The sequence below is a fragment of the Dermacentor silvarum genome, chromosome 1 (genome assembly GCF_013339745.2).
Source record: "Dermacentor silvarum isolate Dsil-2018 chromosome 1, BIME_Dsil_1.4, whole genome shotgun sequence".
Classification (NCBI taxonomy): Eukaryota; Metazoa; Arthropoda; class Arachnida; order Ixodida; family Ixodidae; genus Dermacentor; species Dermacentor silvarum.
In genome coordinates, this window is record NC_051154.1 from 72922290 (window position 1) to 72936720 (window position 14431).

General features: G+C 43.2%; 1 protein-coding gene across 1 annotated transcript in view; it reads left to right on the plus strand.

Annotated features, from left to right (window-relative positions):
- Positions 1 to 14431, plus strand: part of LOC119465819 (uncharacterized) — a 45821-nt gene continuing 31390 nt past the window's right edge. The window contains exons 1-4 of the mRNA XM_037726296.2: positions 1 to 367; positions 1339 to 1461; positions 9074 to 9269; positions 12568 to 12757. Coding sequence (XP_037582224.1) covers positions 257 to 367; positions 1339 to 1461; positions 9074 to 9269; positions 12568 to 12757 — 620 coding nt within the window. The 5' untranslated portion in view covers positions 1 to 256. The remainder of the gene's footprint in view (positions 368 to 1338; positions 1462 to 9073; positions 9270 to 12567; positions 12758 to 14431) is intronic.

The following is a 14431-nucleotide window of genomic DNA, read 5'->3' on the forward strand; positions in this document are numbered from 1 at the left end:
GTGGTTGCGCTGCTGGAAGTCGAACGCGGCTAGGGAACGCGATCAAGCGGGCGCAGATATTATGACGGCTGAGCGTCTACCTAGCGCAGCTTCAGTGTTCCGTGTTTTTCTGTCGCTACCTGGTTTAGTTACGTCGCTGACTAGGTGAATAATATGCGAGGTCTCAGCATCTTTGTGCCAAAAGAGTAGCGATGCAGTCTTGATCTGTCGTTTAAGCATAGCATTTTCACCTCAGCGGCAGCGCATGGCGTAGGAAATGGCTGCCGTGAACTGCAATCTCCAGCGCAGCACGGTATCTGTCAGGCGTCCTGCTGATGGTCGGCTGGAAGAAATTACTCGAAACGGACACAATATATTCCAGTTCAAGGTTTGTCATAGCCTTATGTGGTGGCAATTTAATGGCACTTCGTATTCGCTTCTGCGCTCGTGCGAACGCCGTTGGTCTCTAACGTTCGAAAGCAGCGTTTGTGTAGCTTAACAGAAACAGTACGCGATTTCATCAATTGACGCGACAGGCATGCGCACCTGTGCGTAATGTTGTAGTTTACTGTGGCTAGTATAAATTTTAGGTACCGTTGTTCGGTTCCTGACGATGGATATTTTACCGTTCTTCGAGTGGCTGATTGTTACGGGGCGCGTCAAAGATGCGACAACATTTTAGCGTTCACGTTGTGAACTGACGATGTGCCGAAATCGCATTTTTGCATTGCGTCTAAGCGTTGAGATAATACGGATGATAGATGTGCACGGATATCTTTCATTTATTGAGTTCGACTTAGCGCTCGCAACAATACGCCGCGCATCGAAGGCTTCTAGTGACTTTCCAGATCATGGGTAGTACTTAAAATTTTTGTAGATGAAATTAACGTAGCTGCTTTTTCACTCCCACTGTGACCTTATAGACAGCGCGTCAGGGCAGTCTTGAGCCCTGTAAACTCATTTACAAACTGCAGCTTAGTACCGGATTCGACATCGAAGTGCATTTACAGAATTTCCTTGGTTTTACTTCTAGTAAACTAGGCGTGCTCATTATTTGATCTTAAGTGACTTGGTCGTTTGTGCCGTGTATGCTGTCGTAGAACAGCACTAGTCCTCGTTAGTATGTTGTACTTTTTTGGAGACTTAAGGCCATGAGCTAGAATACTGAGTTGCAGATTGAGAAACTTGCATTCTCTGGCGCTCGCAGCCTCTTGTTTGCTTAGTCTAGATTCACATGCTGTGTGTGTTTATAGCCGGTGACCATGAGCTTAGTCTGAATAGTCGCGAAATGTTAATGTATACATTGGCTGGTCTCTGGTGCCAAGTGCTATATGATTGATATTCTTTTGCCCCTGGCAGCAAACGGTGTGCCATGCATGCAATGGCTTTTATGGACCGTCGTTTGGCCACCCACTGTGCTGCACATGCCATGCTTTCTTGTATCCTGATGTGCTGTCCGACTTGGATGGAGACCAGGGATGGGTAAGCAGTAACTTTGGGTTCTTGATGTTTTAGATACAGCGCCACAGTATAAAGTAGAGCTGGCTGTGGTTGTAGTGATATAGTGCTAAGCAGGGATCATTGCTCTTATGTAGGTGTTGTCAAGCTGTTTGGCACTCTTTTAATAGGCACGCAGTAACATTGGGAGGTTTGGTTGATTCATTTTGATCTTATTGAGCAGTTCTCAACTGAGCAGTGGTAATTCAGTGTGCATGCAGAATGAGCCCAGCATTTCCTGTACTATGCCAATAATGCCTCACCTGCAAGTGCAGGGAATGCTGTGTGCTGCTTCTGCATCCTGCCCACACACTGGTGAAAAGATTAGGGATGTGTGTGTGGATGCCACAAGTGCTGCATCGATGAAAGTGCAACACCTTCTGAACATTTTTATGTAGTATAGGCAAATGGAAGGAGCCTTAAAGTGTCGTTGTGAAACACTAGTTTTGGGTTCCAGATGTTCTTTTTGCGACGGGTGTCTGCTTTATGGGCTGGTTTAAAAACAGTCTACAGAGCACTAATTTATTATTATTATTATTATTATTATTATTATTATTATTATTATTATTATTATTATTATTACTGGTGTCTACATAGTAACCTGGCAAATGTAGCTAGCCATTGTGCACTATTTACCACCTTGTAACCGTTTACTGTACTCATAATTAGTTGCATTGTCTTTGACATCTTGAGTTCTGGCACTTGGCATTCCTTACAAACACCACATAGTGGCTAGTGTAACGTAAAACTTTGCCAATCTGTTTTTATTCCAAATCGGCCATTAGCCCTCCGTAATAGGTCAGAATGGTTCCAGCCCATATGGTGAGGCGCTGCGTCCCTATGGGCAGTGCCCGAGCCATTTGAACCTATCACAGAGTGCTAATGGCCGATTTGGAAAAAAAAAAAACACACACACAATAGGGCCAGTATTTTGTAGCAATCCGTTGTGCTTTATTCTATACTAGTCTTATCATCCACTGCTCATGGCCGGCTGATCCCATTGATAAAGTGAGCGGACCGTCGCTTTGACCACTGACCAAGCGCGAAAAGGCATTAGCATCGGAAAGGCATCGCTACAAAATACCAGTCTAAAATAGTTTTACGCTATACCGGTCAGTGTTGTACTTCGGCTGTTATGGGCACAGACTGTTATGGAATTAATAAATGAGTTCTTTCTTTCATCTAGAAAAACCATAGGATCACTATGTATTTTATATTCTATGAAGCAGTCTTCTGCTCATTACCATTTGTTACAGATGACAAAAAGTGTCTACTTGGCCAATGCCTCCTTTACTAGATGCCTGCTGAGTCTCTCATTTTCCCATTGGAGCGGAGGTTCCCGTGGTTCAGGGTAGTCGCTGAGAGACGGCGCTTGCTGCCTACCCTACTTCCTGTTGCGGAGGAAATTATGATTACGAGGCAGGCGCACGCTCGACCAGTGGTTTGACAAGAGACTGCGTGTCCTGCCTCCGGGATCGCAACAGATGCTGCTAAAATCTCGGAGGCAGCACCACGTCATTTAGGCTTCGAGCGGCCACCGCGGCTAGCGCTCGCAGCCTACCCTAGTGGAGAGGGGGAAGGAGGAGAGGGGCAGGAATCTGCTTCTCGGCTCACGCGGCAGGCATCTTCTAAAGGAGGCATTGACTTGGCACTGCAAAGCAGTAGTTTTTAAGGTTATCTTTGCTGTGTAGGGTACTGCAGTGACAATAGTGTTTTAGTTGAGCGTCTTTACGGTCCGCTCCGAGTTGCTCCGCTAAGCCACAGCGGAGCGGCGGGCGATTTTCACGTTTTAGTTATGCGTGTAGCGTAGCGGAGCGGACCTTTTGTAGCTGCAGCGCCCTCTGGCCAAATTCAGCGTAGTGAAAGAAAATAAAAAAATGTTTTGTCACGTTTACAAAGACGAATAGACGAAAAAAGTGAGACGAATATATATAACTTATTTGTTCATGAAGTATCTAGACGGGTGCTTGTAATGCATTACCGGTCCATTTTATCGAGTGGAAAATGAAGCGTTGACTTGGTGAACGTCACGTGATATGATAGCCAGCGAGGTTGGATTTCGAATCCAATCCAATCCTTTCTGACGCCAATGCGCTGGCGACGTTTTTGTTAGCTGTGCTGTTCACTTTATTTTCTTAAATAACCAGTTGGAGGTGTATTGCACAAGTTATTCACGCTCGCATGGCTAGTACCTCGATGCAAGGTGCTTCGATGCAAGTGCAAGAGAGGCGCGTGCATCGACCGCCCTCGCTAGCGAAAGACTGCAGCAACGCTCCGCTTAGGCAAATTGTAAGCGGACAGTGTTTCTCACTCTGCTAGCCCACTTGCGGCTAAGCGGATGACGCATGCGCATTTGTGCTTCCGCTCAGCAGCCAAGCGGAGCGTAAAAACGCTAAACTAAAACTGTTTAATGCCTGTGTGTTTGCAGTCTGTATAGGGTTGGCATTTTTATTATGTTCATGGCTGAAACTCGGTGCAAACCGAACACGGACAGACAGAAGAAACACACAGATTAGTTATGTTACTGTAGGAACAATTTTGCAACACTGCATAAAGGATGTTCATACCTGCCAACTCTTCTGAATTTTCTGTAAAATGTACGAATTTGGACTCGTCTTATGATTTTAGGAATGTCGGCTCAATTTTTACGGAAAAGTGGTTATATTCACGAAATTATTTTTTAAAATTCCTAATAAGGTCACACCGTTGCTGGTGGGCGGGGGCACCACTTACATAGGGGCGCATAGAGATGGGGGTGTGCGCCGTAACCTTTATTGTCTGCAGAGTAAGGACATTTTTCACTGTGTGACGTTGCCTTCGTCATCAGGTCGTTGGACGACCCGATGACGGCCGGACGTCACTGGTTGTCGTTACTCTCGACATAGAGACCCACCTGTACGTAAGTGGCAACCCCAGAGACAACGGCGATTTCGGGTGGATGCGGCAGGCACAGTTTCTGTATCGGAGGCTGTGGCTTGTCGTCTCGCCTGGCACCTTCGCTAAGCTTTTTTCCCAGAGTATGACCTGTTTTGTGGGCCTCACTTTTTTTTTTGTGTGATGTGCTGCTGCATCGGACGCAGTGCGACTCCGGTGTTTCGTAGCCGTAGCGGCTGTGAAGTGTGATGGCATGCTCGAAGCCTCGTCAGTACTAGACTCCATCAGTACTTCCAAGTGTGTTTGTGAAGTCGTACTCCGCGGCAAAATTTCTGTGCCCCCACCCCTGGTCGCGAGTTTACGAATTTGAAAGTCTTGAGGTTGGCAGGTATGGATGTTTAGGTAAAGGTGAGCATTAGTGTAGTACGGAAAAGCAGAGACGTTGACAGACAAGGTGCTTACTTACAAGGGAGGCTTATTGGAAAAGAATTCCACCTATGAGCTTCAATATGCACACACTGACAGTGGGACACAAAGTGAGAATAAAGGTAAAAAAGAGGTAAAAGGCAGTAATGTATTATGTAATATATTATGCAAAGTATTATGTATTATGTCTGTCAGATGCACTGAAGATGCCTCCTGAATTCACATATGCTTTACAGCAGGGATCCTTCAGTTCATCTGATGAACAAAGAATTAATGTATTTTAATAGTGAATGCAGACCCAGTCACTCCTTAATACTTTGTCCCGTGCTCACCATGCTGTCACTGGTGTTGGCAAGTCAGCGAAGATAGAACCAAGGTTTGTATTCGCACCCATCATGGTAGCTTAGCAACTAAAGTGTTGTACTGATGAGGTTGAGGCTCTGATTTGGCTGGAGTGGCCATATTTTGATAGGGGCAAAATGCAAAAATGTTCGTTTACATAAATTTAGGTGCACATTAAAGAACCCCAGGTGTTCAAAATCAATCCATAGTTGCCCACTATGGCATTGCTCATAATCGTATCAGAGTTTTGACAGGTCAAACCCCAGAACTTATTTTATTTTATTTTTTGGGCTTGTATTTACCTCATCACTCTTTTTACCTTTATTCCCATTCGGTTCCCCATTGTCGGTGTGTTTGTATTAAAGCGTGAAGATGGAATTTTTCAATGAACCTCGGCTGTAAATGCGAGTGTCTTGTCAAATTCTCTGTCGGAACGAGCCTAAATGTAGTGCTATGCTAGAATTGCCAGGCACTTAGGAAGTGACTTCATCGTGCAGGAAATATTAGCTTATGATGGTTGAATGAAAATCTGCATTGGCTAAAAGTATAAAATTTTCAAGCTATTGAAAGATGGGCAACAATCAAGGGTCATAGTTGTGAAAGTGAGCATGCCTTCTGGATGGAGAGGTAAAAACAGCAGCTGTGTGCTTACCCTTAGTGCCATGCAATTGCAAAATCATCTTGTATTTTTCGCATATTTGGCACATTATGCATGAACAAATGGCTAGCAATGCTGATCTGTACTCGCGTAAACCTTACAACTTCAGTATCTGGCTTCGGGAGGAAAAAAAAACTTCTGTTCATCTTCCTTCTTGCGATAGTGAATACTGTAAAAATTTCTGTTGTTCATCTTCCTTCTTGCGATAGTGAATACTGTAAAAAGTTCTGTTGTTCATCTTCCTTCTTGCGATAGTGAATACTGTAAAAATGTTTTTCATCATGCATCAGCGGTCTCTTATCCATGTTAGCTCGTTATTTGCTCAGCTTGCATTTTGTGAATTGCCAGAAGGTGGTGAGAACGATAAAGGCTATGAGGTAGCTGTGTCATCTGCTAGCTTTGCATTCCAGGCCTATCAACTTTGCTGCTGGCGGTGTTGGGCACAATGGAACCAGTTTACAATGGCAATGTGACGTTAATGTTTACGCAACTCTCTATCTTCTCCTTTTTTCCTGTGTTAAATGGTTTTAGAATAATGACAATTTTAAGAAAATATATAAAAATCAATGTAATATGCTTTCAGCATTTTTCCATTCGGACTGCAAGTGGCGAACCCTAAATGCAGCCTACTGCAGAAGGAGTACACACAAAAGGAACTAGTATTCTAAATAGAAGCTAACTTGGCTGGATCTCATTGGACATTTTATATTCAAAACAGTGGAGGGTCAATGATAGCTGATTAAATCTTTTTACATGCATTGGAAAGTTAGCCTTATGAGTGAGAGAAATAGCTAGCTAGCAGGGAAACAGCAAAATAATGTTACTACAAATTTGGCTTTTTTGTCATTTATGCTCATCATTTGCGTGCTTCCTCCATAAACCTTGACAAGCTTGACACTGCATCTTGTAACGGCTGTTGGTTGGAGTTTGCTGTGCAGCTGCTTACACAAGGTATCCTAGCTAACTTATCCAAGGTTTTAAATATATGCCAGTCTGCTATAGGATGAAATGACTAGCACATTGTTGGCCACTCTGTGGAGCAAATCACAATTTTTTGCATTGTCTGTTTGCACAATCAGCCAAGATTAATTGATCAATTTTTGAAATTTTCGACTTGAGGAAAAACTTTGAATCAGAAAGTATTGAGACATGCATCTTCCTACCTACTGCACAATTTCTTTCCTCATCAAAAAAAAAAAACCTACGGAACACTGCCGTATAGTTTCGAGTAAGGGCCGCACCCCCAAATCGGCAGCCCAAAGTTTGACAATAGATAGTCCAACAGAGAGATGTAATCGCGTTCTATGCGCTAACGCCACGCATGCTCATCAGCGAAGTTTCGCATGCCGTTACTAGATGGGCGAGAGTTGTGCTTTGACCTTTGATGTCCGGGATGCGGCCACGACCGTGTTCCTCCGTGGCAGTGCGCAAATCATCTGTGTGACTTTTTGTTTGCGTGGATGTTTTTCTCAGCCAGCTCATTCGGCTCATTCGTCTGCTGCCGGGAGTCCATAATGGAGAGGAGGCGTTTGATAGCGCACAACCCTGTATTTAAGCTAAACCTTATTGCGCATGGCAAAAGAGCAGCCAGCTGTAACTGCAATGTCTACAACAAATGTGTAGTTTGGTGGCTGAAGCAGAAAGCGGAGCTCGTCAAAACTAATAAATCGAGGAAGTTCCGTGGGAAAACTTTGAAGTTACTGAAACTTGTAATTGGAAAAATTAGACCAAATGGCGTGGTCCTTTTTAAGGGCCACATCTAGTCAAAATCGTGAGAAAAAGTACGGCCCTTACCCGTGTCTTCACAGTTAAAACAAAAACTAACAAGCTTGTAGCTGCGAACTTGTGTGCTGCGATTGCAGTACTCTCAAACATGCCACACATGAACCAATAGGACATGAATAACCTAGTGCGCTGTCACTGTGAAAGTGACAGGGCAACAATTTCGGGTTTTGCAGTCTGCTTACTACTGTCACGAACTACTGTGCTTGCAGCTTTCAGCAGTGCAAGAGAGCCGTAATTTCTTGCATCAATTTCACAGCCATCGATTGCATCGCTGTTTAGGGGCAGCACTGCAGGTTAAAAGTGCTGTTCATGTGGGGCACATTGAGGGCTCTGTGGTCATGGTGTGCAAGTATGTAGCCGCGTGTGTTTTCTTTTCTTTTTTTTTTTTTTTTAGTGCACCTTTCTTTAGGGCTCTTCCTCATTTAGTGTACATGGCTGTCTGGCCGAGTAAACTGTGTTGATCCCGAAGACAGCATAATCAAATGTAGGCATGGGTCGTCATTTTGTAGTGATTCCTTTTTTGATGTTGTTCCTTTTCATGCTGAGTCAGTGGTCAGAGTGATGCTTTGCCCACTTTGTCAATGAGATCAGCCAGCTGTGAGCGGTGTATGATAAGAGTGGCATAGAATCGAGTAGAAGGCATGCTGCAGGCAGTGCAAGTCGCAGCACCCACATGTTTCGTAGCATTTACTAATGGAGCCAAGCAATAACTGTCCCCAACAAATAATCTCGGCTGATCTACCAGGAAGCTTTTGCTTGCCTTGGATAACCATCTTCCAATAATTTCTGCTCTCTCTCCTTTTCTGCGTTATGCATTTCTTTTTATGACTCAGAAAAAAATTGTGTAATAGTTTGTTGGGCACAATGGCACCAGTTTACAATGGCAATGTGACGTTAATGTTTATGCAATTCTCGAGCTTTTCTCATAAAACTTTCTCATAGGCACTTTTTCCCTAAATTTAAGACAGTTGATTAACAATCTTGACTAATGATGTAATTAGAATATAAGAAAGTGTGGCTTGTTTAACAGAGTGGTCAACAACACGTTTAAATCGTTTCCTTCTTTAGTGAACTGGCATATTTTTGAAACCTTGGCCTCAATGAGCTGTGACACCCTGTATACAGATGCTCCATACTTTTATTTCTTTTCTGTGTTTAAAGGGTTCCTTGTTTCCGTTTTCCAGTAATGTGCATGGAGAGTTCTGTGATGAAGCTTGTCTAACTAAAATTTTTATTGTGACATACAACAAATCATGAAGGAAGCTGGGAAAAGACTGAACATGTGCACGTATTTGTTGTGTAGTCTCTCTTGGTTCTCAGTCTTTCTTTGGATTTGCTGCTGCACTTTGCTTTGTTTGAAAAGAATGTTTACTGTTCCCGAAGATAAAACCAGCCAGCTGGCGGTTCCCTTACATATATTTTTTATAGTAGTTGAGTCCTGTTTAGATTGTTAAGTAGAAAACTAAGCAAGTCAGGATATGTTCCTCTAATGTTTGTCTTGGTTTATTTTAGAAAAGTGACTCTGAAGACTCCGGAAATGATGAACCAGAAGATTTTTATGATATGGTGAAGCATAACGTAGAGCGCCCAAGGCTGCCAGCAGCAGGGCCAAAAGCTGATAGACTCGCAGAATGTATATCTGCCCTCAGCAGCCCAAGGCCACAGGAGTCAATGCCTGATGGTGTCTTGGCCCAGCTCCCACTTGAGGGTAAGTTAGTTAACATTAATTTAGAGCTATATTTTATAACTATGAATTGTATTCTCAATCATTACCATTTTTTATTATTTAAGAGTACTGTTAAAATTCTTGCCATGTTTTTATTGCTTTAACTGGATAGCCGCCAAAGCAGTAATTGCGATATGGAGCCTCAATTCCCTAAAAACATAACTAATAATTATGTCAAGTTTTAATGTGACCAGTTCAAAATGCACGCCAAGTGCAGTGCGGCTTCGGATGTGAAAAAGGGAGGCTCATTGCGTCATCGAAACCTGTTGTCAGCGGTCTCTTGGTACCAAATACATACTTGCCATTTCTCTTAAAATTTTCATAAAGCTCATGAATTTAAGCTTGATTTACGATTTCATGAGTGCTGTTTTATGAAAAATTCCGTTTGCTGAAAAGTTTCAACAGTCCGTCTCGTAACCTACCGTTAAAAGTTCAAAGGACAAGTGGTGTACTTGCTTTTAGCAAGTTTATACAGACAAATTCCTGAAGCACATGAAAAAAAACGGCAGCAGCAAAGTTCCTGTGACGTTAAAGGGACACTAAAGGCAAATATTAAGTCAGGCTAAACTGATAGGTTAATGCCCGAGAACGTCTAAGGCGTTGATATTATCGGGTACAGAGCTTTAGTAATGGAGAAGTTGAGATAAATGCAGGACACGATTTAAGACTCCACTGGGACATTCAAGTACTAGCCGGATGACGTAGCAACTCCTTATTATAATTCTGTCCCTAGTACTCAACCACTCACAATAAAAAAAAAATAGTTGCTTCGCATTGATTTGATGGAAAAAAATGCTGCTTGTCACTTCTAATTGATTTTTAGAAAAAAATAACTTCTTGGCATAGTGCTGTGCTGATTTTGCTGGCTCACGAAACATGCACAAACTGCAAGTAGCAGAGAATGAGGCCCATCGCAACAGGTGTCAAAGATCGTGTTTGTGATTCAGCACACTTTCCCTTCCTCTTTTGCACTGTCGACTCTGTCCTGGCTCAATTTCTGACCGCGCTTTTACTTTTTGCGTAAGAAACTGTAGCACTGACTGTCGGGGGCAGTTTTACTCGCTGCCGGCAGCAAAGGGTGGTGATGGCATATGGAACATCACAACTCCCCGCTCGGTGCCGGGCAATTAGAAGTATGCAAACCCTTCAGATGCGATTTTCTCTTAAAACTGAGTGTATTCTTGGCATGAAAGAAGCACTGCGAGGTATCAGGAATGGTATTTTAACTGTCCACATGGACTTAATACTTGCCTTTAATGTCCCGTTAAGTGCAATGTTTTGCTTATCAGTATTTAATGTGCCAAGTTCGTTGCTGCTTTTGTACTGCGTCTAAACGTAAACAATAAAGTACGTATGTAACCCCGAAAAGGCGTGCATTCAGGGAAACTTTATTTTTAAAATGCGTGCCATTCTCCTCTCTGCTGCACCTTGTCATTATCGTGCGTGTCTAGAACATTTTATGAATTTTTGAGTTCACAGGTCGGGCAGGTATGCAGATACCACTGACATATACGCATGCACTATAGCAGTGCTGCCAGAAGCAGAGTCCATTTAGCACTCAAAGGGACGAGGGGAGAGCGTGTCCCCCTGTGCTTCCAAGAGAAGCGAACTCTTGGAAGGGCTAATTTGGCAGCTTTCGGTGGCACGGTCTGACCATTGCACCAGGGCTGATTGGCGGGCCCTTAGTTTTTGTTACCACATGGCCGTTGCGGCCGGGATCAGAGCTGCATTTTGATGGGTGCGAAATGCAAAAACGCCTGCATTGGGGGGTGCGTTAAACATCTCCTGGTGGTCAAAATTAGTCCCCCATTACAGCATGCCTAATCAAATTGGGGTTTTGGAACGTAAAACCCCAGAATTCATTCATTTACTTCCAGTGTTGTGATGAGTCTCCCTTTTTTCACACCTGAAGCAGCAATGCACTTGAGGCACATATTGGACAGGTCATATAAAAGGTGCTGTAATTAATTACTTGTGGGCTCTCGAGGAATTAAAGCATTGAGGCTTCTTATCATAATTATGGAGTAGGTCGCGCAAAAATGACAAAATTTGGGGCGAAATCACTAGGTTGTCGACGGGGAAAATTCTTTATTTCGAGGGGGTCTCCCGCTGCCTCTTCGTTACGTAGAGGTCTTAAATACATGTGCTTCTATTGAGTAACGCCGAGGAATAGAAAAACTTCGTTATATCCAGGAATTCATTATATGGAGGTTCGTTATAAGCAGGTTTAACTGTAGTAGACGATTGGTTGCGATGGGTAGACGTAATAAGCTATCTAAATATGCAAAAGCGAAGTAGCAGCCAAGTCGAAGAATACTTAGGCGTTAGTAGAGAATTCTCGGAATTTCTGTAGCATTTATTACTGCATGCATTTGTCTAGCTTTTTTTTGTGTGTCTAAATTATTGCCTGTGTATTCTATCTGTAAATCGGGTAATACTTATTATGACAATAAAATGTATTTTTGTAATTCATGTGAGAACATGGGTGTATTCTAATCATATGTGTTTGTATACTATTAGTACGATTTTATTACTATTTTTTCTTGGTATAAAATTATGCCAATGTGGCATGTACACAAAGTGAGAATGTGTATTTGTGCAATGTATTTTTTGAGTTTTGATGCCAAGGATAGGGGCAAGAATCACGCTGCTACCTGGCAGCTTTTTGTTCTTGTCCTCACATTCATTAGGATGCTGTAATTAATTTCAAATGAAGTGGTTTGAAAGCTATTTGATTTGACACAGAATTTTCATGTCAGTACTCATGTAAGCTATCATAGAATACCAAGTTAATCTGTAGGCTGCCTTGTGGGATGCATACCATAGCAATAACTTGGTGATGAGCCTTTAAAGAGAGTGACTCTGCAATATGTAGTATCTCCCAAGTTACAACCTTATTTCATAAGTGAGACAAGCAATAACTTGATACAAGTATTTCAATTTCAATAACCACCACTGTAAAAGTTGTACACAGTCATGCCCTCAACCTATAGATACTGCCACAAGCATTCAAGTAGGGAATCATTCACTCCAGGATTGGGATTAGGAGCAGTTTCTGAAGAAAATAATGTGCGAATGTGGATAATCTTGGCAGTGGAGGGCATTGAGGACTCTGGGAGGTTCTAGAGATGTGTAATGTGTAGAGGATACGTTTCCTTTATGAATCATTAGGCACGTAGGTGTAACTTTTGACTTCTAATAAGCAAGGCCTTGGTGTAACATTGTGGCATAATGATGTGATTGTGTGATGCTTACACCTTCTTGTCTCTGCCGCATGTAGTGCTGTCCCTCATCTTCAGACGGCTGGATGATGTGTCACTGTGGCATTGTAGCCAGGTCTGCCGCCGCTGGCGGCATATTCTGGAGTGTGAACTCAGTGAAGATCATTGGTCTTTGTTCATCAAACACCGTTGGCCTCTCTTCAAGCCTCCTCATAAAGTCACTTCTTGGAGGACCCTTTACAGCCGTCTGTGCGTACCACTTATTTGCTGTTAAAACGAGTGACTTGTAGTTTGTAGATTGCATGCGCTGTGGGGCACTACAAACCATTTTTGTGGGGCTCTACATAAATGGAACCAAGGCCTCTAAATTTCATTTTATTGCTAAGGCTGTGCTACTGCAGCCAACACTACTGAGCCTGAGAGGGTTGTCTTCATAGTAGTTTGCTATGGCTGCGTTATGTAAGAGGAAGCAGATTGTGTGGATTTCTTACCACCGGTACAGAGCTACGGGTCATATTGTCTTTGTCAGCTTCTATTTGACAGGCTGTCCTAGCTATCACACACCGAGCTTTAAAAAAAGACTGATCATCCTACAGGAATAAGACTGAGTGCATGTTGTTCCAAGTTTGAGAAACTGCTGTTAATTTTGATACGAAAGTGTCAAATGGCCCATTCAGTGAAAAATCCAGCGTCTGTTATCTGGACAAGTGAAAAACTGCACCTAAATTCCCATCGGCTGCGATGCCACGTCACGCGTGCACCTCAACGGAGTAGAGCGGGTGAAAGGGAACACCTGCTGGGCTGTAATAGCGTGCCAGGTGTTGCGTGAGGGGAGAGGGCATTGCCGCGACGCCACCTCAACTTCGCTCTCATAAGCCTGTGTTATCCGTGCATTCCTTGTCCGCTGTCCACGCAAGCTCTCGCCTGCGGCTAACGGCACCCCAGTATGGCCAAATCAAAATGCGCTAATCCAATGCCTCCTAGATAGCAGGCCTGGGCACTCTGCTTTATCACGTCATGCTACTTGGACTGAAATTTTCATTGCCAAGCCCGGCATGATGAAAGTGGCGACGTCAAAATCACCGTGACTTACTCGGGAGCGTTCCCAGTAGATTCTATGGCAGTCGGGCAATGTAACATGGCTTTATGGATCAAAGGGCATCGGCCTTGTGCTATCTAGGAGGTGTTGGCCAAGTATCTCAATGCACTTGCTTGCCCTTCAGGAGTTCATAACTTGAAGGACCACTCAGTGGCATTTAATTGGACATTAATGCTTTCGCATTCACAACTCATAAGAAGTGCTTAGGTGTCCTTGGATTTTTTTGTTTATTCCCCGATATTGAATTTATTAGTTAAAAAGTAATTATCTAGCTTTTTAATTGTTGTTGCAATTGTCAAGATGTCAACTATTGTTGTTTCAATTGTCAAGATGTCAACCGGGAGTTGTAGATTACTGTAATAGACGTAAAATGGAGATGTTTCCCGCAAGTTACCTATTGTGTTTTTTCTCCACAGAGTGAGAAAGCATGCCAAATATGAAAAAGTTGTTATGTTCCGGCACGCACAGCATGGCAGCGCCATCAAATGGTCTCTGTGGAAGAGCATGCTGTTCATCTGTTACTGCGTCGAGTGGCAATGATAACAGCACGCATGTTCTTTCTACAATAAGTCCTCAGATCCCTGTGATTATTGCGTACCAACGTCAAGGAAATGCGCTGCCCTGAGCGGCAAGCCTGAGATGAACAGCTTGATCTGCCACAGAGACTGTTGCATGGTTCTGTTATCCCATACATGTGGGCGCGTAGTTGCATGATGTTTTAATATCTTCTGGGCTCTCTCTCCTTGCTGTAAAAAATAAACATGCAATGTGTACCTATCTGGAAGCATCTCACTTTGCCGTCTCATCTGCAACTCTTTAATTGA